General features: G+C 40.5%; 1 protein-coding gene across 2 annotated transcripts in view; it reads left to right on the top strand.

Moving 5' to 3' along the window:
* Positions 1 to 24753, top strand: part of znf410 (zinc finger protein 410) — a 32668-nt gene that overhangs the window by 6093 nt on the left and 1822 nt on the right. For both annotated transcript variants that reach the window (XM_022194436.2, XM_022194437.2), the window contains 7 exons: positions 36 to 221; positions 3254 to 3469; positions 17939 to 18098; positions 19326 to 19507; positions 20374 to 20463; positions 20548 to 20667; positions 21658 to 21777. In XM_022194436.2, the coding sequence (XP_022050128.1) occupies positions 36 to 221; positions 3254 to 3469; positions 17939 to 18098; positions 19326 to 19507; positions 20374 to 20463; positions 20548 to 20667; positions 21658 to 21777 (1074 nt within the window). The remainder of the gene's footprint in view (positions 1 to 35; positions 222 to 3253; positions 3470 to 17938; positions 18099 to 19325; positions 19508 to 20373; positions 20464 to 20547; positions 20668 to 21657; positions 21778 to 24753) is intronic.

Below are 24753 nucleotides of genomic sequence, written 5' to 3'. Positions count from 1 at the left end.
TAGCTAAATCTACCAAACTCTGGTTTCCTCCTCAGACGGAGGCCTGAGCCATGAGCCCCAGAGTTCTCCCTCCCTGTCCGAGTTCGGAGGAGTGTCCGATCAAAGCACGCTGGTGGTCCAGACTCACTCCCACCAACGGGCCACACCGAGCCCCCCGCCCATCCTCCACGACCTGCAGCAGTCCGACAGCACCTCCTACGTCCTGCTGAACCTCGCAAAAGGTAGACGAGCGCTGAAGAGTTGCAGAATTTGAATAAGCATTGCATCACTTTCCATGCTGACGTGTTACTTTCTTCAGTTTAGAATCAGTTTCTGTGTTCTGGTTGGTTGTTTGTCCCCAGAGACATGGATAATAGAACAATCTTTTAAAATATAACTCATTGTGGAAGTTGAAACTAGTGGTTACAAAAATCTGTGTGCAGTCGGCTCACATTTCAGATTTCTACGACTTAACAGCTTCACTAAATACTGATTTTTATTCTAAATTTCTGTTTTATTTCAGTCAATGTTCCAGTGATACAGTACATTACCAAAACCAGTTAATCCTCTTCCACGCTTTCATTTAAAGCCTCATCCAGTTAAACTGCACACTTTTACTGTTTTATTTCTTCCCTGTGTCGTTTCTTCATTGCCAAGATATTAAGTTGTCGTTCAAATTGCCTTCTTTATCCCCGAGATTGAATCCATCTACTTGTTGTGCATCATAAAATAGCTTCACTCTAAATAAATAGACAAATAATGAGTAAACTAACTATAGAAAATGTTGTGTTTGTCGGAGGAGATGTTTTAAACTGAGAACAGATTTGCGATCAGAACTTAGTTTTTTCTTATTTTCTGTCTCGTTAATCGATGAGCCTTTTGATGGAATTTTCTTATTAAATACATTCTGTGAAATCTCTGCAAAGTTCTAGTACTGTTCTCAGTTTTAGCAGACTGAATCTTCTTAGAAGCAGGATGGATTTCTTTAAAGACATTTTAAACTTATTTAGTGATAATCTTGTTGTACCACTGTACCCTAGTATTCTTAAACGGTTTTCTAAACGTCCAAATTGAGAGTTTCGTTCCTTTATTATCCTGTAACGTTGTGGGATTTTTCTTTGTGTAGCAGAACATTCTACAACAACGTCCTCAGAATGTTGCAGGCAAAAATGTTCTACTTTTCTTCATGTATCATATGAGAGCCTGGATTGGATCTTTAAGACATTTCTTTTTTAAATGTTGGTTCAAAAAAGTTTTTTCCTTTGTTGTCATTTCACATAATCTGTAGCTCTGACAACATCCTCAAAACATCCTCTGAATATTGCAATTAAATCATTACGTCTTAATGTAACTTTTAACCAAATAGAAACATTTTTTGGAATGATAAATACCCTTAAAATGTTTCTGAATCTTGCCAATGTTGTGGACATTTTACCTGCTGCGTCTGTATATAGAACTGAATATAAAGTCATATAATCCTGCTGCAGTGACCTGGTGATGCTTCACTGTTAATCTGATGATGGCACATGTAACTAGAAAAGCACTCAGAGAGCTCAGTACTTCGCCAAGGCTGCTCAGTTGATGTATCTTTTCTGATGGATGACATATTTAATAAAAAGTGACCATGTGTTATGAATGTGTATGTTATGTATGGATACTGAATTGTGTGTAAATTACTCTTAGAAAGGGCTGTTGATCAGTTCATCAATTTTGGCAAGCCTTTGTTTCACTAGTGTTAAAATAACCGTTCCCTCCAGACTTTTATTTTGAAGGCGTATTTTTAAATAACCCTATTTTTAATGTTGCGAGCTTTTATTTTGTCACCATTCCAGCGGCACAGGAAGTGTTTATCTAAGAAGCGGTTTCTTGACATGACGAAGATTCTGCCGAAAAGTATGAAAATTCACGTAAAGATGAAAGAAAACAGTTCCACGCTGTTGCTGTCTAGAAAAGGATGTGTTTAAACTTAGAAGCAGCTGGAATGGAGACAAACTGTTATGGTGTTTCCTGAAGGAAGGAGTGAAGGACAGAAAGGTGAATTTGTGTTCAAAATAAGGCTGACGACTGAACATAAATAAAGGCTTAGGGAAACAGGGAAACATCAGGAGCATCACCGTTGTCTGGCTGCGGTTTGCTACATACATGACCTAAATATGGAGTGGGACTCAGAAATGCCTCACACTTTAATCTTCCTTGTATGATTTCCAACTGATAAATCAGTCATTTTGCAGTAGGATCATGTGATGGTCAGCAGGTAACTGACCATCACATGGTGCTCATGTCATGGTTACAGCGACGCCGTGGTGGCAGCTATATTTGGCAATGGGAAATCCTTAACAAATCCGTGGATCCTGACTATAAGCCACATTACTGCCAAAATCTAATCACCTGGTTCTTGTGCCATTTCTGACCTTCCTTGAAAATTTCATCTAAATCCATTTTTGAGTAATGCTTCACACAGACAGACAGACAAATCTACGCCAATCGTCACATAACTCTGCTGTTCCTTGGGGACCAAAACAGAACTTTTGCTGCAAAACTTTAACTACATTTTGCTGCTGTTTACTTCTATATAAAAGTTTTGAATACATCTTCCACCACTGGCATACTGTTGGTAGAAACTAGTGCGCAAACAATTTATGGATAGTTGAATTAGCACAGTTGATTTTTAAGAAATGCTCCTAGATGAATCAATAATGAAAGTTATATTTAGCTTTGGCCCAAATGGAAAAACATCTTGCACTACAAGACTCCAAGTCTGATCTTGTGTGTAGTTTGTGTCTTGCACTGCTCCTGATTCTGCACACAGCAGTAAAAAGAAATGAGGTGACACATTTTCACAAAATAAGAGTGAATTATTTTGGCTTGAAGAAATGATCCTTGGCAGGCACATTCTCCTGGTTCATCAGCCCTTGGCAGGAGAGTCCAAAAATTAATTTTGGTCTCTTGGCATACACCTTTTGTGCAGTGAGTCACTGAGCGATGTGAAGGATAGAAAAGACTTTTCAGAGAATGCAATCACTTGTCTATTGTCTTTTCTTTTCTAATTCTAAATCAAGGATTTGTCTGTTTTAATTTGTGAGGAGTGCATGTGTTTGTTTCATCTCAGCCTTTCACAATTAAGCCATTAAACCCAAAGTTGCTGAACGTGGTGTGAGGACAGTAATGGATTCAGAGATGTGACCTCCAGGGGCCGAGGCTCTCGCAGAACACTGCAGTGGTCTTGAATTACTCGTTTCACAGCGATTCTCATGCTGCCTTTTCTCGCTCTCAGGCATCACGGCCTCCTCAGAGTCCCTGATCTTCGCCGCAGACGGCGCCGGGGACGACGACGACGAGGGCGTCTCATCGGGGGACTATGGGATAGATGGCAGCGCTCCCTGGTATTTACGGGTTCAGGAGTTGGCACACGACAGCCTGATCGCCGCCACACGGGCACAACTCGCCAGAGACGCCAAGGCCAGCCAGGATGCCAGAGCTACAAGTGTCAGTAAGTCACTTTGTCTTATCAGCACAAGCAGAAAACACAATGAACACATTATAGCTTATTTGTGTATACAAATTTCAGCCACGGCTGTCTTTGTTTGACAGCAGCCTGAGAAATCCCCATCTTAAAAAGAAAACAAGTTTCCATCCAAGTAGGCCTGCCAGGTGTGTTTTAACAGTCAGGTAGCTGGTTGTAGATGGTTAATGTGTGTAAATATAGCTTAAATTTATCATGCGTTCTCTCTGAATAGCTTTCCAGCCCTATTACAGTTCCTTGTTTAAGGTAAAGAGGATACAGAGCTTTAGTTGTCATAATGTTCTAGAACCTTCACAGTGTGTGTTAGAGGTCTTTAGAGGTCTCTTACACTAGTAGGTAATATTAAACTGGCTCTACAATTTCAATTCAATTTAAAAAAAAACTTTCAGAAAAAGGCATGTAGAGCAGTGTATCAACAAATAATTTAAGGTTCAGGTGGATTGAACATAAACAAGTTCATACAGTAATATCAACCCTCTGTACCCTGCAGGCTGCTTTGAAAGGCAGGTTATCTTTGAAAAATAGCCAAAATTAAACCATTTATCAGAGCCAGAAAGTGTGAAAACAGAAAGATTTGTTGTATTTTAAACTTCCCAAATCATGTGCAGTGTGTTGTTCCATCAGGAATATTAATCAATTTTAAGCTTGAAAATAAGACATTTTATCCAAATCAATCTCAGTCAAAAAATTCTCCAAAAATGACAAAACAAGAATTCCTGACTCAGTTTTGAGGTTAATTTGGGTTCAGTTTTTCCACCAAGTAGAAAGGAGACGGCAAATAAAACAAACTGCATCAATAAAATATTTGCAGCATGACTCAGAAATGGTATAAGCAAGATACATTCAGCATGGTGAAACATCTGTTTGTAGAAGGTTGTACGAATGTAAATAGTTAAATATCTATAGCATGTGGAGCCTCCATTTTCTTCTCAGCTTAGTGTTGGTTACACCTGTGGACGCGTTGGAAAATGCATCATACTGCACAGAAGACATTTTTGAGTTCTCTCTGTGTCTAGCCATGAGTTTGCTGTTTCCATGGAGATGCAGGACTTTATATTACATTTAAAAAATGAGCCCACAGTGAGTAAAAATGTAAACTCCTGAGGGTTAACTGTGTGCAGAGCTGCTAGTGTGAGCATTGTAGTCGTCCGTGATGTAGTTTCACTTTTGAGTATAAAATTAGAAAATGAGCCAGAGCACAGGAAGCGGTGCGCGTTTCTGGTAAGATCAGCTGGTCTACTTGCAGCAGGCATCAAAGACGGAAAGAGGAGAAATGAGGTCAGTGATGAGATGAAGATGTGGAGTAATCAGCTCTGACTAAAACTGTGTTCAACACTCCTCATAAGTCTCTCAATCAAAAGGAATTTGCAGCTTTGTCTTGATAGATTTATGAGTGCGACGGCAAATATCCAGTGGAGCTGTAAATGTCACATCATTGTGAAGCATTGATCGTCAACCGGTACATGCGGGTAGCTGCGTCTGTGACGATTTAATGTTTATTTGGTAATATCAGGGCTTTTCCTGCTCAGATTGGGCTTTTATGGGGGTGGCGATACAAGACAGTAAGACATGTTTAACACCGAGAAGAAGCCACAAAGTCAGAACAGGACACACATGATCAGGTAATAAAGACAAATTGTAGATAACAGAATGGCTAAGGGTTCTGAAATATTCTTGAGAAATACCTCTCTCGCGTTTGTGCAATAAATATGAAATAGCAGTAACTGCTAGAACGGCTCTTTATAAACACATCTTATTTGTATGTACAATATTTCAACCAAGACTGTCTTTGTTTGACAGCAGAAACCCGATCTTAAAAGCAAGTTTCTATCCAAGTAGGCCTGCCAGGTGTGTTTTAACAGTCCGGTAGCTTGTTGTAGATAGTTAACGTGTAAATATAGCTTAATTTTATCATGCTTTCCAGCACTATTAGTTATTTGTTTAAGGTAAAGAGGCTACAGAAATATAGTTTTCTTACATAATGCTCTATTGCCGTGGTCTTGCTGGAATGTGTTAGTGCGTGTTGTAAAGTTTTAATGCTGTGTAGCTGTACAGGCCAGCTACCCAGTACTTCCTGTTTCATGGCAAAACATCGAAATTCCAGGAGTCACCATTTCCACACCCTCAGACTTTTGGAGCATTTTGGTGGTGTTAATCAGAATAATTCATCCATGAGAAGTCTATGAACAAATGCTAACAAAATGAAACAAATCTAACAAGGTGAAACAAATCTAACCAAGCAAGTCCTACCACACCATTGGGGAAGGGATGAAGCTGTGAGGTTTGAGGCCTGCCAACAGTGGGGTGGGTGAAGGGGTGAATCTTGTCAAACTGTTTTCCAGTTCGTTCCAGGGTAGCTCGCCATCAATTCAAATCCTCCATAGAAGCCTAACCTGTTCAGCAGACAGGCTTCATTATCATCAATCATCATCATATTTTTCCATTAGTTGTTGCTCACCAACGTTCAGCACAGTATGGGTTCAGGTGGGTGGCATCCAGAAATCCAGAAGCATGGTTCCAGTGATGAAGGCCTGTTAGCATTGGCATTAGCATGATACTAAACAGCTTTCAACATGCTTAGCAAGAGTTTGAACTCATTTCCTCTTTGATGGTGTGATTTCCAAGTTTCCAGGCTTGTGAATGGTTTCCAGAGATGTGTTGGGTGATCCTGTTGTTCAAGTTACCACTGTGTGTGACTGAATGAAGCTGATGTGCTTCAAACAAAGGAATGGGGTGGATTCCAGGTGGGAGAGAGACTGCTGGTGATTGGTTCAGGTGTTGTGAGTGACAGTGAGGAGGTCCAGTAATATGGAAGTGACAGCTTGTGGCTGATTGTGACTGATTGACTGGCAGGTGTCTGTTCATGTTGGGAATCTTGATGGCCAACATGAACTATTACAGAGTGACTGCTACGTGTTGGGTTTTGGTTGTTTGTACTAGAGGCTTTTTTGTGCATCCTGATGTGCTACAGATGTGTATCAAATTTCATAGCTGTCGGTGAAATGTGGTTCGGAGGCTGAATTTTCACAATATTGCAGGGGGCGCTAATGAGCCATTTTGCCACGTGTGAATTCCCCTTAAAATCTAAAATGTTTTGCCGCTCCTGATGTGTGTGCAAATTCTCATGCATTTTCAAGTGCTTTTAGGGCCTCGAAAATGCTTTTTTTTGTCCTTAGAAGAAAGTATAAGAAAAACCCATGCTATACAAGAGGTTGCTCTGATCCTAATTTGCAGTAAATAATACCACAGCAAGGGAAATACAATATAATAGAAACTGCACTGTGCCTGTTAGCTGCCAGAAAATAACACTAACCTAAATTGTGATCATATATTCAGTAACACAATAAAACCTGCAGTAAACACTAATAAAAACATTTGCAGTAACAGAATGGCTGAAACGCCATGCTGGATGCTGGCTTCAGCTTCACATTTAACAGATTAAAATCTTCTTTAAACTTCTACCCCATCAGATAAAGTGATGCAGCTGATAAACTGCCTGTTAAACTCAGTCCAGTGGTGCACATTGGTCCTGCTGTTGGCTTTGATGGTGGCGACTTGTTTACAGTTGCCAGAATGATGTCTTAACCTGCTGCTTGTTTAAAGCTTTCTACTGCACTCGTTCATCTCATCTCGCAGTGAAGCCGCGACTCAGATCTAAAACACTCGTTCCTGTCCCGCAGCACTCAGAGCTGTAGTGAGCTGTTGACCCACACCGGGAGTCGGGGCTCCATCACAAACCATTTCAAGTTCCCTCCACAGGCCTCCTGCTAGATAAAGAGTTTAGCCATGACATTTGAGGCGCTGTGACTTCTAGCTACATCTCTGATCTTTGAACCCCATCTGAGTCGAATTGCTGCTGGAGGTCCTGGTTAAAAAAAAAAGTGATATTTGGAGAGTAGGAAGTTTTTTTTACCGAGATTTCCTGGCTCCAGGTTTATTTCCTACCCGCCAGATCTGCTTTACATGCTTTATGATCTTCTGCACAAACAAAACAAACAGCGAGTGTGATGAAGAAGCATATATAGTGTTGCTGTTTGGTTGTTTTTTTCTGTCCTGATCAAGTCTTTTTAGCAGTAAACCACAACAGGATCTTAATACCACCCTCATTTAAAAATGTTTGTGCTTTCTTCCATTTTTAAGGGCATTCATAGTGTTGCTGTTTTGTTATTTTTGATCCCGATCAAGTTTTTCTTTTGCCCCTGATCTGATCCGATACCATTTTCCTTAATAATACACGCTTCTGAACTTGCTACACATTGAATTCTACTAATATTAGAGGCCTATAAAGTTGTTGAAATGTAGGTCAAAGACTGTTTTTAGTAAGAAATATAATTACCCCATAACAGTATGCCAGAGCAGCGCCTCGATATCACCCTCATTTAAAAATGTTGGCCCACTTTTCCATTTTTAAGAGCATATATAATACGACTGCCTTGTTATTTTTTGTCCCAATCAAGTCTTTCTTGCTCCCGATCTGATCCGAGTCAGTTATTAATTAGTATCTGCGGATACCAAGTCCCAACCCAATACCATTTTCCTAGATAATGTAAGTACGTCAGCTACATTACAGTTATTAAAGTCAATCAGGGCTTGACAGCTAAATAGCTCTGCAACGCATTAATACATTTCTGTATCCAAGCTGTTTTTTTAATGTTACATAAGTGGTTTTGAAACTTGCTGTAAAGCTCTGGTAGGTCTGAAATGTAATCTGGAGAAGGCAGGGTGTACTGTGGTGGTAAAAATGTCAGAAAATGTGCAGTTATTGACTCTTGTGACTGCTACTGTTTGATACTGTAGCAACCCTAGGAGGCGGTCACTTGGACTACAGGCTCTTTTGTGTTGGCAGGCAGAGAGCATTGGTGGAAGTTTAGGTACAACAGGGCGCCATGACAAAAGCTTCTGTGACACTTAATGACCGCTAGCCAAAAGCCATCAATCAACATCACCAATTCAACAAGTTAAAACTGCAAAAAAACTAAAATAAATGGAACCACGTCATGCCATACTTGAAACACATCGAATTCTACAGATGTTAGAGGCATAAATAGTTGATGAAATGTTGACGAAAGACTTAGAGTGGGAAATATATTTACACAATGCAAGCAAGCCTCAACAGGGCCTCAATACCACCCTTGTTTGAAAAATTTGCACTTTCTTCTGTTTTTAGGGCCAGTAATGTATGTTTAGGCCTTTGCTGGAGCCATTCAATCATTTGGATCTGCTGGTAACCGTTTTATCTGTGTCCTCTCCAAGTTTCATGGCTCTGACAATAATATTTCTGGAGATATTGAACTTTTAAAATGGATTTTTAGGTAAGATGTTGTTGGTGGTGAAAGTACAAAAATTCCCAGGTCTGAAAATATACGCAATTCTCAATATTCTGCTAGAATGTTTTACCGCTCTCAAAATTACACAGACTGACTCAACTGTTTGTAAAGTGAAAAAGACATTTTTATTTATGATTATAAGGATCCAGTCTTTGACGGGGTGTTCCTACGCAGTATGGATATTGATTTTATTTATTTCCACGTCTCAATAAATTTGTAAGAAAGAGTGAAAAAACATTAGTTTGAAGACTATCACCCAACGCTATTCATTGAATTATAAAATTAAGAATTCCCTAAAAATCAACAGATCATACAAGCAGAGTGTTTTTATGGCATTTTAAGGTCATGGCCACAGCGAGCGTCATGTCATTGAAACAAAGACAAGAATTGTTCGACTAAGTGCTGACTCCTACACAGAGCTGCGTCTACGTCTGTATGTTATCACCTGAAAACCAGCTCTGCACCAAGAACCTTATAACGGCACCAGATCCAGACATTGAGACCAAATTAGTTTGAAAGGAAATGAGTTATTTGCATACAGAGCCTCACAAATAATGAAATGGGACGCTTGTCTGAACAGTTCTGAATTATGAAGAGACGGAGTAAACAGACCGTGTTTTCTGTGTAGCAAAACTTCTACAACTGTGACCATCATTTCCATGAACACAATGAATAAACTGAGCTGCACAGATGTCAGGAAAAATAAGTTATTTAACCTTTTTCAACTCATTTTCAGTTAGTATTTATAAGAGACTAAAAGTGAGGAGACAATACTTATTCAAAATGTTCAGGAAAAATAATACGAGTATCGATGTTGCTGCTTGTCTGAGTTGTGTGGACATAGAGGGAACATTTTGTGGCAATTGTTAGGCGGCATAATAGAATGCAAACAGTTGGATAAGGTGTCAAATATGGTCTGAGAAATCTGGAAGAAATGTGGGATTTTAAAAAGGGGAATACAAAGGAACCACATTAATGTTTTTTTTTTTAAAAAACAGTTTCATGATTTTCCACATAGAAGCACATTTAGTAACAAAACTTATTCTGAGCCGGTCTAATAGTTAACAAAGATCCTAAAAAAACCTTGTAAATATAATGTGTGTTGATGCGATATTGTCCTTGTGAAGGAAAAATTACTCTCTTTCCTTTAAGGTAGCTATTTCCTTGTAGCTGTTAGCTGGAGACATCCCAGAATATCATGCAGGTCACATCTGTCAAGTGCAAATCATCCTGTAGATCTTATAGATCACCTCAAATTCTCCTACAGGTTATCAGCTTTGAACCTTGTTCCTATTTACTTCTCCCAAACTAAGGCTGTCGGCACGTTCAGGCCTTCTCTCCTCTAATTTGGCCCTGAGAAAGGCGGATGCTGCAGAGGAAGATACATGAGATAGAGATGACTGCTGTAGGAAGAAGATATGTCAGGACTCCCTGACCTGGTCAAGATTAGATATTGTCTCGGCTGACGTGCCTGAGCAGAGAAGTTGTCCCCATGTTAGGCTGTAATCTAAATCTGGCATTCCTCCCAGCTCAATATATACCTGAAGGTCAAAGAGAATCCTCAGAGTTGATGCTGGCAGTGCTCACATGAATGTGCTGCTTCGTTGTATCACTTCTCCTGATGTCTTATTCTCAACCTGAGCCATCTGAGTCTCAGGAGTGTCTCTGCGTCTGCCTCCTCATCCTCTCTCAACATCTCAGAAATTCTGTAACAAATTGAACAGGATTTCAACAGAACGACGACTTGTAAGTGCAAATTTAAAAAACTTTGCAAACTGCCACGAGATTCTGTAGCTTTAGAATTTTAAATGATTGTCTTGGCTGCCTTAAAGGTGAGCTACAGTATGAGCTACAACCTGTAACCTAGATTAGACCAAGAAATATTGAATCAGGTTCATAATTTCAGATATCTTGGCTCATGGAGGACATCAGATGGGAGGTGTGAAACAGACATCCGATGTAGAGCAGCAATGGCAAGAACGGAATTTACGAAAATTAAAATATGCTGAAAAATAAGAAAATAGCAATTAGCGTCTGTATGAGGACTCTCAGCTGTTACATCCTACCAGCTCTGATGTACGGATGTGAATCGTGGAGATTTGGTTTTACAGACGCGTGCTACGTTTATCTGATACAGCCAGAATAAGCGATGAAGATGTTTTAAAAATATTCAACGCAAATTCTACGCTACTGAACAAAATTAGGAAATGGCAAGCAACATTTTTGGGACACATCATAAGGAAAGAGACCCTGGAATATATCGTGACAACTGGAAAAATTAATGGGAAGAGAGGACGAGGCAGACAGAGAGGGAAAATCACAGACGGACTGACATCATGGCTACACATGGAATGGATAACAGTCACAATTCAGAAAGCAAAAGATCGGTTTAGATGGAGAGATATGATCGCCTACGCTGAACGGCGTGGCACTTGATTGATTGACAGTGTAACGTAATGATCGGGTATTTATCCTGGGTCGACCTCTTCAATAGAGGGACGGACCTGACCTTAGGCAACAGTGTGTGAGCTTTCCGCCTTTGGAGAAGACGCTGTAGACAAATGTAAAAGCATTTGTTTGTGGAAAAACAAGATCAGCTGTCTGACTTTGTGGACTTTCAGAGCAACTTTTAGGCCCTAAATAATCCACACTGAGTTGATGGTTGTCATAAAATACCCAAATCACACAGCGGCTGAAATCCCACAACAAATTGGTGGCATGAAATACCCGGATCTATCCTTTAGTAAACTCTGTCGGATTTAAGCTGATTCTAATGGAGAACTGACACATATGGGAGCTCTATGACCGCTGTGCGTATGCTGTTTGTGCTCATTGCTGCTGCGTTTTGTTTCTGTATGCGTGCATGAAAGCATGTTGATGAGTGAAAGAAATTAATCATGGGTAATCATCAGTCCAGGTCAGAAGAGACCCCGGATTCAAATGACAGATCAATAAACAATGCTCACAAATCTGAATCTAACTCTGATGCATCCACGGCTAAAAGAAAATCAGATGCATCTGGAAAGAAAAACACTGCAAATGATCCTGATTCTGAACCACATTGAGAATAGTTTCACATAGAAACACCTGCAGGAGAGAAAGGTCCTTTTAGCCCTTTTATGAGTAAGTGGACAGAAGGAGAATGGTCGTACGCTGGTTCTTTAGAGACAGAGAAGCTTGATCTTACCGCGTCACTATGGTGATCCATAGTGGGATTTTCCATACATGTCTGAATATGTGAACGTTTGGATGGAACATGCAGAGGAAAGACGCCTTCAGAATAAGACTGAGAAGCGCTGTGATTGGCTGGATGACGAATGGAAAATGTCTCATTGTGCTGATGCTGTATGGGAAAGTGAACGGCAGAAGCTCGCTTAATGTTGGTGGTTTGCAGAAACGTTGTAAAGACGCTGCTGCCTGCGCTAAAGTACTGATGTACAGATGGGCTAGAGAGCAAGGTCAAGAAAAAGCTAGTGTCTGCAACAGGTGTGTGTTTTTATCAGTGAAGCAGGAGTTCAGTTGCCAGCGGATGTGAATAAAAAGTATGTGCCAGCGATGTGTGTAAAGGAAAAAAGTCTCAATCAGAGGAAATAAAACAACAGTTATTAGAGGAGGAGCTTATGATCTTTGCTGTTATTCAGGAAAAACTGAACAAGAAAAACACAGAGGGACCACATGTACCTAGTCCTGAACCAGGCCCTGCTGCAGAAGGCCCTGATCCAGGAACCTGAGGAAGCTTGTAGAGAAAGAAAAGAGTGACAAGGAAAGTGAAAAGAGAGGGGATCCTAAGGAGGACACGAAAAAGAAAAGAAAGGAGAAAGAAAGATGCCAGCAGGGCTAAGATAAACAAAAAACTAAACAAGAATCAGAATCTGGAACAGAATCAGAAGAGGAAGATGAAGAAGAATCAAAACCAGAAGGGAGTAAGAAAGGAAAGATGAAGGAGAAAGTGAGTCAGCATGTTACACCACCTACTACTCAAGATAAAGAAAACAGGTCAGGCAGAGCGTCCCGAAGCTAATCAATCTTTCCCTAAATTTATGGTCGTTGACACAGCTGTGTGAGGGGAGGGATGTAGTGTCTAGTGCACCAAATCCTTTCATCAGCCCCAAAAATATCTTAATTAGCTGGAAGTTACAGCAACATTACACAGACATGGAGGTAATGTTACAATGCACCTACACCTGGAAAGGCTGCTGGTTAAAGCTTCTTTTGATTTATCTGAACATGAGAATGACCTCAACGAATGGATGTTGTGAAATGGTTAATAGAGAAAGCCGAAGATGCAGTAGATAAACATGCACGCTGTACAACTAAACCTAATAAATTAACTGTTGGTGTGCAGGAGGATGATGATGAGACCTTACCGAGGGCTATCAGTCAGTTTGAGGAGGTATAGGAGTGGGCAGTGACATAAACAGGGGTGGACTGGCCATCTGGCATACCGGATACCAAAATTAATATCCAGATAGTGCCGTAGCAATCGGATATTCGGGTCCAGCCCTAGTGTCTAGTGGGGCTGGTCAACAGGTTCCCCTGTAATCAGTAAATTGTAATGACATTTTAAATATTACGGGTCGCTTTTATTATCCCGGCACAGCTTTTCCAGTGTTTACGTCGTTGGTTATCAGCTCAGGAAACACAGAGACCAATTACATACGAATTCAGGCATCCCACGTGACGCTACTCAGCCAATGAAATCTCTTTATTGTAGCCGCTAAGCAAGCTCAGCATTCAGAAAACAGTTTAGAGGCAAAGGACAGACAAGAGGACAGAGTAGCTAGAAAGACAAATAACGTAACACCGAGAAGAAAGTAGCCCTGCACATGCTGATTATGTTCGGCTAAACATTCAGCTGTGACGCAGTTTTCTCAACTATGAATATAAGCCTTAAAAACCCACAAAACACCCCTCTATATTTGACCACACTTAGTACAGTCCGGTTCCCCCTTCTATAAATCTGCTTGTAATCTTCCACTTCCTGTTTGTCAAAGTGACCTTCTCCCTGGACAGGTTTTGTTGGAGCTCATGCAACAAACGTTTTGGGTAACTGCACTTTAATATGGATGGATGACACTGAATTAGAGTCTGTTTCAATGAGACTGAGTTCAGATGTGTCGCTCTGTCATTAAATAAGAAATTATTTCTCAGAATTCACAGATAAAAGTTAAATGTTTGCTAGGTTAGCGTCCCACATGTTCTTTGGCTCAGCTAAAGCTAACTCTCTCCAACTTCTGGATCTCTTGATTTGCTTGTTGTTAAAATATCTTGCTGTAGATGCTGAAGCTCAGAAAGTCTGAGGTGTTTGTTCAAAATCAGCTCATTCTCAAGTCTTATCTGAACTGTCCTCTTTTGTTTGAACTTTCTCTAAACTTAGGAGTTAATGACAGAGCAGCACATCCAGACTCAGTCTTATTTATGTAGAGATTAAACTTCAGTGTCATTCATTGATGTTAAAGTGCAGTTTTTCACGTTTGTTGCTCATGCTCCCGACCAAACCAGTCCAGGTGGAAGACGATGTGAAGAGAAGCTCCAGAGGATGAATATCACACATTTACATTGGAAATAAACGTCCTTTAATGAGACATTGTCATGCAAAAGTTAGATTTTCCTTTAATGATGTTCAAATGTTTTAGTGTTTTGTTGATGTTGGTTTCTAAATGTTTTCTGACACTCGGCCCCAAAGATTAAAACCTTTTACGGCTCACAATCTATAACAATTCACACATTATCAACTATCTTTCTGACTAAACTAAGATAAAAAGTGAAAAACTGCCTGATTCCTGCATCATGAATGGAAATCTTCTTGTTTTTTTTTATGACAGTAAACTGAATATATTTGGGTTTGAAATTTTATAAACCAAAACAAGAAATGAATTACTGGAGAAAACAATCAACAGATTAATGGACAAAGGAAATGTGTTTTCCAACATATATGGCTGAAGTACTACAACATTACAAGATACATGCAATTTAAATTCAATTTTCTTTATATAATGTCAATTACAGGTCATATTGTCTCAAGACACTTTATTTTTATATATTTTTGTCATATTTAAAATATGACAAAGTAAGAAATTTAAACCTCTTGACTAATCCAATTTATGATTTGGTTTTTAAGAGACTAATCGACAATTAAAATAACTTTCTCCACTAAAACTAATAAACATGAGGTCAAATAGAAGGAACAGTTTTAAATCCTGCAGTCCCACGACCAACAAGAATTAAGTTTGTCAACAAAAACTAAATCTGCTGGTGGATTCCATTAAATTAAAGTCCTAATAAATAATAAAGTGTGATACTAAAGGTTTGTGGTGCTAAAAATCACAAAGTAAAGATATCAAGTTGAACATCTGGATGGAGGTTGATAAAAGTTGACCTCCCTTCATTCTGGAGCCGACGATTTAAGGGATGCTGGTCAAAGACCTGCTCTTCTAGTCATCGTCATTCTAGTCGCTGTAAAAAGTCACTCCATCCTCGCCAACTTCAACACCTCTTCATGACAACTTGTTCTGCCTCCGACCTCGAGAAACTCGGAAAAACTTGTCGAGACTCGGATTTTCGAAAAACTCGTCAGGGCGGAGAGTAGGCGGGGAGGTGGGTGGTGGGGGAGTAGAGGGGGGAGGCCACCACCCACCTCCCCGCCTACTCTCTGCCCTGACTCCACCCTGACCCTGCCTTGGCTCCACCCATGTGGTCACTTGGAAACTACAATGTCAAAGGGACGATGAATTTATTTCTTTTTATCTGATCTATAGCGCAGTGAGTTAAGGGTTTGCCTATGGAGCTGCAGGTCGCCGGTTCAAGACTGGACCCTTCTTCAATTTTTTTGAAAATCCTGACGACGAAGAAAGAAAAACACCGGTGGTGGGACTCGATCCTACTACCTTCCACTTGGTAGTCTCTCCTCTTATCCCCCTGAGCTACTCACTCAGATACTAATTCTTCCTTTTTTTGCGCATTTATCATCGATTTTTTTTGTCGTTTTCGAGTTTTTTTAACTTGAGTCTCGACTCAACTGTTTTTCTCAGGAGGTTGGACTTCAGCCTTCAGCCTTTGTGCTGGAGGGTTGAACCCTCAGTTCTAAGACTTTCAGACAGTCCAAGGACTGAAATCTTTTAAGTTCCTGAGTAGTTCAGTGTTAGTTTGAACCTTCAGACAGTCTGAGGGCTGAAGTTTTAAAAGTTTCTCAGTACTTCTGTGTTAGTTTGAACTTTCTGGTTCACAGAAGCCTTAAAACTTGTGACCATGAGTCTTGATTTCACATTTAGACCATCCATCTGAGTTCTTCTCAGAACTTCAACTGTGGGTTCTTTAGAAAACTTTGATTCTCTTCACTGAACAGTAAAGTTTGTGGAGATCAGAATGTAACAGTTTGATCGATGCCTTCAACTCCTAGTAGACTTTATCTGGAAAGCAGTTTCTGAAAGGAGTTCTTAGTAAATCTGTCCACAATCAAACCAAGAACATAGAAAGAGGAAATGTTTAAAGAAACAAATTGTTTTCATTTCAGACTAGAAAATGCTTTAACACCTTTATCCGTTTTTGCTCTTATGTTTAATTTGATCTTCTAAAGTCTAACTGGTGTCTTTTCAAATGTTTTGTCTCTAGTTTGATTCTTCTCAAATGTTTAGTTTGTTCTTTTCTCACCTTTTGTTCTTTTTAATGCCTGATTTGATTTTGAAATGTTTTGTCTTTTTACTGTTCAATTGTTGTTTTTTCAAATGTTTTATCGGCTTGTTTGAAAAAATTTCCTTTTCTTTCCCAATGTTTAATTTTTAGATTAAAGGGTTACTCTTAAAGTCTCTTCTGCTGCAGGTTGCTTTGTAGAACTGTTCCAGAAAACCTCACTAAACCACATGGAGGGGCCTCAAGATAGTCGTCCAAATGAAACCGTACAAAAACCAAACTAGCACAACCAGAGAAGCTCTTTAAACAGAGAATCAGGACAGGAACTCTTACCTTCTGGACAACCAACGTTGGTTCACCAACAAGAATACAGAATGTGTCTGACCAAAAACCTCTAAAGACTCACTACAGCCAAGATAAAGACACAACTCAGCTGCACCAAATCCACTAATCACTGCACACATTTACAGTTATATAAAAAGTTATTTATAAAAAAATATGTTGCCAAAGTGTTTTTTGAACCGTACTGAATTAATTTGGTTTTGATAGTCAGTTATTGGTTACATGCAGATGCTAATAAAACTAATAGGTTACATCAACATAAAGCTATCGCACTAATTCAGGTTTGGCATTATGATGTTCTGGACCTTTGCTTTAATACATTTTCTCAGACTGGACCACTTTGAATTTTAGTTGAATACCCCTGCTCTACTGGATTGCAATTGTATTTTTTTCCAACTTGTCAACAAGTTTGTATAGGTCTCTAGGGATGTTTTTGAATTTTTGTTCTGAACAGTCCACACCTGGACATAAATGAGAACAGTGCATTCCTCCTTGGAATGTTTCCGGAAAACATACATCCGGAGATTGCCAAAATGTTCAGAGTCACTAATGAAACGTAGCGCAGCAGTAAATGGACTCACTCTACGACCATATAGACGGAAATGTACAGGGCTTTCTGACAAAAAAAATGTCAAACAAATGGTTTAGGTCACAGAGCAGCTTCTTGCAGCTGCTCCTGCACCTCAAAGGGCTGCTCCCCACTCAGACCAGAAACGTAGGAGGTGTAATAATTGTGGGATGATGGGACACTGGGCCAGAAAGCGCCTCGATGCTACACTCCTAATCAGCAGCGAGGACCTGGGCCGGCTAATGTGGAACTGAAGCTGACCTTTCTGCGCAACTGTAATGGCATTAAATTAGCGAACTTTCCTTTAGCAGTGGGGAATCAGTTATAGGCGCATTACTGTCGGCACACCAGCAGCAAAATTGGACCTGTAAAAGGTGCTGGAAGCGGGGAGTCTGGTCGGGTTAAAAGGCAGTGATTGCATTCAGCTTCAGGTTGTTTTCTTGTGGCTGCAGGTCTCAGTCAGCATCCCATGATTAGCTTTTATCGAGTCGGCCTCCGGAGGCCGGCCATCTGGAACTCGTGGATTGTTTTCTACTCGGCCTCGCTCACTTTGCTCTTGCCGTTGCCTAGGTGACCACACACACAGCCTGATAGCGGACGGGGACAAGCGGGAGCTGCCGTCTCGAACCAGCCGCCCACTCTCCAAGCAGATCCTGCGCTGCTCGTTTGAGGGCTGCTGCAGGACGTTCACCTGGCCGGCTCATCTGAAATACCACCTCAAAACACACAGGTAACGCATTAAACACACACACACACGATAGAGGCAGATAATGGAAGCCAGCAGCCGCCCCAGCACGGTGCCAGATCATCAAGATTCAACTCCATCTACATTAGCAATTTCTGCCTAATGAGGATAAATTCATCAAAGTGAAAGATATTAATTCAAACAAACAGGCTTCCAGTTCTCACAATTGCATGACACTAGCTAATGTGCTTCACTGTAAGCACAAATACTAACAGTGCTGCATGTAAAACCAAATTCACTACAGACATTTGAAGTCACACAACATATTATTGCTTCCAAGTGCTTCTGCTCAGTGTGTATGAAAAAGATGCAGTGATGCTCAACCCAGGGGTGCTCATGAGACACCATATTACAATATATAATCTAGATTCATATGTTTACAAAGTCAGCATAGGTAATAGCATCACTGACGAAAGAATCTGTTTCAGAATCCTGCAGTAAATACTGATTAAATGGTCTTTCCTGGTTTTCCAAGCCATTAATGTCTAAACCACAACAGAATTTTGTTGAGTTATTTTAAAGGGACAGTAAATTTACACCGTTACACAAGCTGTACACCCACTACTTTACATTGCATCAAAGTGTCATTTCTTCATTGTTGTCTCATGAAAAGACAGAATTAAATAATTGCAGAAATGTGAGGGGTGTACCCACTTTGGTGAGATACTGTACATGCCACAATCATGCAATATATAAGTACAATCTGTGCAACATTAACACTCCTCTCAGTATTTTCATCAAAGAATCTGTGCATCTCCACTGATATGTGCAATGTTGTTATATTCTATGTATATTTGGTTTATTTTTGTACTATTCTCCTTAAATGTTTGCACCGTCTTTGCTGTAAAGCTTCAAACTTCCTGTGGGATTAGTCAGGGCTTATGTTATCTTAAACATAGCTCAGATAGCGCTGGGTTTGTGTTGATCAGTCGTAAAGTCACAGACCTGTTGGGTCTGACCTGCACAGGTGTTTCACAGCTCAGGTACAAGTTTTATTTGTGCTGGAGGCGGCTGGATGAGGCAGAGAGGAGGATCGCAGCTGAGACTTGGAAAGAAGAGTGTGTTTGTACTGCATGAGCTCTGTTAACGCCGGCTGCAGCTCTATTTGCGGTCGCCTCGTCTGACCTCGTGGTGGGCCGCCGTGAACGGAACATGTGCGCGGGAGACACCGAGGTTTATTTGTGTGGGTTGTTTTTGTCTCTCGGCTTGCAGGAACGACCGAATGTTCAGGTGCGGCGCCGAGGGCTGCGGGAAGAGTTTCTACGTGCTGCAGAGGCTGCAGGTTCACATGAGGACGCACAACGGTGAGAAGCCCTTCATCTGCAAGGAGAAGAACTGCGGCAAGAAGTTCACCACCGCCGGAAACCTGAAGAACCACCGGCGCATTCACACAGGTGGGAGCAGCAGATACCCACGTGCTAACCCTCCTGTTTTTTTCCATTTACGGCCACCAAAAAATATTGTTTCCTTATCTGAAAAAAAATCTCAAAATTCGGCAAAACAATTCTCAAAATTTTGGAAAATTTACAAAACCTTCAGGAAGAAAATTCCCAAAAATTCCTTAAAAGTCCTATTTTAAAAAGTCACCAAAATTTGGCAAGAAAATTCTTGTAAATATTTTCATAAAATGAGTAAAAATGTTCCCAAAAAAAATCCTAAAAATATCTCAAGTGATTCCATATGTATCAGGAAAACTTCTATTTTCTTTAAGAACATTTGTTTTTTAACATTTTGTTTTTTTCACTAAAAAATTTCCCAAAGATTTCACTGTGAAAATCTATTTTTTTCCCCACATTTTCAAAGTTTAAAACAGCTCAATTTGACCCACAGGACGACACGAGGGTTGAAAAAGCCCAAACACGCTGGAAGCAATAACTGACTCAGGCCGTTTGCTCATTTTATGCTTCCTTGGTGCAGGAGAGGCTGCAGATTTGAAGAGTCAGCAGCACTGACTCCTCCGTTTCACTGCTGCAATGAGTAACACCACTGTCATACTTTATTTAGGGTGACATTAGGATTTTTGATGGCTTGTTCCACAGCCTTCTGTCTGTCTGGGGATCAGCTCTGCTAACAATTTGTCTATACGTGTGGAAGAAGTGCCTCTATGAGCTGCTGCTGGCATGTTTCAGTTATTGTTTAGCGCTTTGGTACGGAGCATGTCGGGCCGCCACTTTGAACACATTCACGCTTTCAGAGTTTAATTAGGTCTTTGTGCTGCAGAGGTAAACAATATGTACGTGTGGTGGGTGGCTGCTTTCAGGAGAGAAGCCTTTTCTGTGCGAAGCAGATGGTTGTGGGCGATCGTTTGCAGAGTATTCCAGTCTACGAAAACACATGCTCGTGCATTCTGGTGAGTGGGACCGAGTTTTTACAGCTGCAATTAAAGCCACGCTACAGATATCTGTTACTTTATCACAGCGTTTCTCTCTCCCAGGTGAGAAGCCTCATCTGTGCGGGATCTGTGGCAAGACTTTCTCTCAGTCCGGCAGCAGGAATGTCCACATGAGGAAGCGGCACGGAGAGGAGGGGCTCAGCAGCGAAAGCAGAGAAACAGGTCAGCCACACACGCACACTCCCACCCAGCATCGTAGGTGGATATGCTAATCCGTGGATTATGGAGCTCCCGGCAGCACATACATTTTAAAATGTGCATGCTAGATAGTGTTGGTTTAACTTACATTTAGGAATATTTCTTGAATTATTAAGCACTTTTTGAGCACTTTAAAAAATTCATCATTCAAATTTTCACTCTTTCGGGGCCACCGGCTGAAGTGTTTGACTGTGAAGAAGCTGCTGCAGAAACAGGCCCATCAGGCTTCCTGTGATGGGGTCAGACTCTTCTCAGCAGCCCGTTTAAACGGCACACTGACTCAAATTCCTGTCTCCGAGCTTCTTTTTGCCTTCACCTTACAAATTAGTGAGATAAAGCGTGAGGACGCTCGAGTAAATCTCCCCCTGCAGAAGAGGGAAACTCAGTCTTGTGTGTGTTGTCGGTATCGTTTTCAGCTCCTGCTCAGATTAAAAGCTGCCCTTTGCGTTCCACATCCGGGTTAATTGTACAAAATAAGCCTAAATTCTTTTTTTTTTTGCGTGGAACAATGACAGCAGACAACGCATTTGCCTCCTTGTCACATTTGTGTAGCAGTAGGGAAGCACCGCGGCTGAATCACCACAGAGGAAACGCTGCCAAAACTCTAATTATATACAGCAGATTTATTCGGGTCAGTCTCCCCGAAGAGGCCGCTCTTTTGTAAAAGCAGAGCAAAGGCGGCTGCAGTTACACAACACACGAGTAGTTTGTGTTATTTATACTTAGCCGAGTCAGTGAATTATTAATTAAATCGACTATGTTGGACCAAAACAATGAAAAAAAATCTACTTTTTATGCAGTGGTCAAAAGGTAATGGAGAAAGAAGGGAGCATGTTTCGGTTTTTAGCATTAATTTCTCACATCAATCAAAACCTGACTGTTGCCTTTAAAGACTGTTGATTATTACTTTTGCATTGAGTTGTGAGAAAACTTTCATGTGTTTGGGACCGACAGGAGAAGCTCTGACACAAAGCAGCCTGCTGGAGGCCGACGGTGAGAACGGCGACAGTATGGTCACTATGACGACGACGGTGGAACCCATGACTATCCATCACGCCATGCTGAGGTCACCAGGTAGGCATGCGAACATGCGTGACACAGAACACACAGCGGACAGAATAACAACACGTCTGACAATGCGACCGGCGGTAAACACTCATTTGCTGAAGCTCTTAATGTCCTGAGATGCTGAGTCGAGTCGTGGTGTTACCGAGTGTTTCTCAGTCGATGTTTGGATGGCCGCTGTTAATCTTTGCCTGTGTAGATTTCTTGTTTTCCCTCCGATACTTTTTAGTTTGTTTTTGTTTTTTTAACAACTCAGATGTCATTCTTTGATGCTAGAAATACTAGCCGGGTAAAATAATTGTTAATATTTTACTAATGTGCTGCAAAGTGCAAAGGGAGACAGAGAGCATCTTGTATAAAAGCAGCCCAGTTTTTATCTGTATTTAGATGTAGAAATTAAAATAAGGTTGTATGTGTTACTGAATATTACTGAACTTTTAATTAGTTCATTATTGTTGCTTTGCAGGTTAATAATATAATGCTCATATGCACAAAGAGCTACATGTCAGAAGCATTAATTAACTATTGAATACAGTGTTAGACCTTTTGTCAGATTTTGCTCAATTTTGACCATTTTTACGTAGTTGACAACTCTAAATTAAAATTTAATGTACACGGAAAAAAGGTCATCAGAACCATCCCTCATTTAGAAGAGCTGCGATTTTGTCACCAAACTCTTGGCAAACAGAGGAAATCCTGATCACAAACAGGCAGTTCACACACTGAAATCTGTTTCTTGTGTCCTCAGTGACACAGTGTCATGTTGATTGTGGCTGTTCTGCTTGTTGTAGATGGATGGATGGATGGATAGATGATAGATTGATAGATGGACTATAGATTGATTGATCAAACCTTTACAGAACTCGCAGAGGGGAAATCTACGGCAGTGAAATTCTGGAGCAGTTTCAATGTTAGCTTCTACGTACTTTGTATGTATCATCCGTCTTATCATGCATGTATCAAATTGTGTGTTTTATGTTCCCTGTTACCCTCTCCTTCTACCTCTTCTGTCCCTCAACCCGCCCGGTCAGCAGGCAGATGGGTCCCCCCACATAAAGAGCCGGGTTCTGCTCAAGGTTTTTTTTCCCTGTTAAGAGTGTTTTCCTTGCTACTTTCGCCTTTGGGCTTGCTCTGGGGGTTCAGGCATATGGGTTCTGTGAAGCATCTTGAGACACATTGACTGTAATTGGTGCAATATAAATAAAATTGAATTGAATTGAATTGGTCTGGGGCTGCACAGTGGCGTACTGGTTAGCACTTTCGCCTTGCAGCAAGAAGATCCCTGGTTCACGTCCCGGCCTGGGATAGGCTTTATGTCCATTTTCGGACGACATACTAAACGATGACGTTTTATGTCCATTTTCGGACGACATACTAAACTATGACATTTTTGTCCATTTTCGGACAAAAACTGACGTTTTCTGTCCATTGTCGGACGACATTCTAGACTATGACCTTTTTGTCAATTTTTGGACAAAAACTGACGTTTTCTGTCCATTGTTGGACGACATACTAAACTATGACGTTTTTTGTCCATTTTCGGACGCCATACTAAACTATGACATTTTTGTCCATTTTCGGAAAAAAATGATGTTTTTGTCCATTTTCGGACAAAAACTGAAGTTTTCTGTCCATTTTTGGACGACATACTAAACTATGGCGTTTTTGTCCATTTTCGGATGACATACTAAACTATGACATTTTTTGTCCATTTTCGGACAAAAACTGACGTTTTTGTCCACTTTCGGACGACATACTCAACTATGACTTTTTTGTCCATTTTCGGACAAAAACTGACGTTTTCTGTCAATTTTCGGACGACATACTAAACTATGACGTTTTTGTCCATTTTCGGACGACATACTAAACTATGACATTTTTGTCCATTTTCGGACAAAACTGATGTTTTTGTCCATTTTCGGAAGACATACTAAATTTTGACGTTTTTTGTTCATTTTCGGACAAAAACTGACGGTTCTGTTGTGTTTTGGACGACATACTGAACTATGACTTTTTTGTCCATTTTCGGACGACATACTATGATGTTTTTTTGTCAAACGTCATAGTTTAGTATGTCATCCGAAAATGGACAAAAAACATCATAGTTTAGTATGTGGTCCAAAAATGGACAGAAAAAACGTCAGTTTTTGTCCGAAAATGGACAAAAATGTCATAGTTCAGTATGTCGTCCAAAACGCAACAGAACTGTCAGTTTTTGTCCGAAAATGGATAAAAACATCAGTTTTGTCCGAAAATGGACAAAAATGTCATAGTTTAGTATGTCGTCCGAAAATGGACAAAAAACGTCATAGTTTAGTATGTTGTCCAAAATGCGACAAAAACATCCCAGTTTAGTATGGGAATAAAATCCAGTTTAGGGTAGCGTTACTATGGTAATTCATCTGTCCATGTTAGCAGCAAATGCTATGACCAAGAGCATATCAACTTCAGCCCTACTTCAGAAGAAAAACAGTTTTCACAGTAATAGTGTAGAGTTTTGTATTTGACACCTGTGTCCACATACTGAGCACCTAATGTTTCCTGCGCATTTAGTCACCTGATTCTGCTCTTGATCTTCACATTTAGGATCTTAACTCTGAGACAATGGTGCTGAAGGTTTCGGCCTAAATGAAGAACTTTAAGTTTTGGGTTTTTTTAAACATGAGTAAGGGTAGACAGCAACCTCTTTCTGGGTAGTGACTAGAGGAACATGACTGTAGATAGAGGGATCTAAAATGAGTTTGCTTTCTCAGGTCCACTATCAGGGACACAGTAAGGAGCTCAGAGTAGCTTTAAAAGGAGCTGGCTGAGGTGGTTTTGGGGATCAGACCAGGGAACTACTTGGAAATATTCCAAGAGCATCAACAGCCGGATTCCAGAAGCTTTCAGAAATTTAAGGGCAGATTTAATCCTATGGAAATAATGTCAAATATCATCAACATCAAGATATGGACAAGTGCAGCATCCAAATTACAGTAGCTGCAC

The sequence above is a fragment of the Acanthochromis polyacanthus genome, chromosome 16 (assembly GCF_021347895.1).
Source record: "Acanthochromis polyacanthus isolate Apoly-LR-REF ecotype Palm Island chromosome 16, KAUST_Apoly_ChrSc, whole genome shotgun sequence".
Classification (NCBI taxonomy): Eukaryota; Metazoa; Chordata; class Actinopteri; family Pomacentridae; genus Acanthochromis; species Acanthochromis polyacanthus.
The sequence above is the reverse complement of the archived record's forward strand: the minus strand, read 5'-3'. Positions and strand labels throughout refer to the sequence as shown.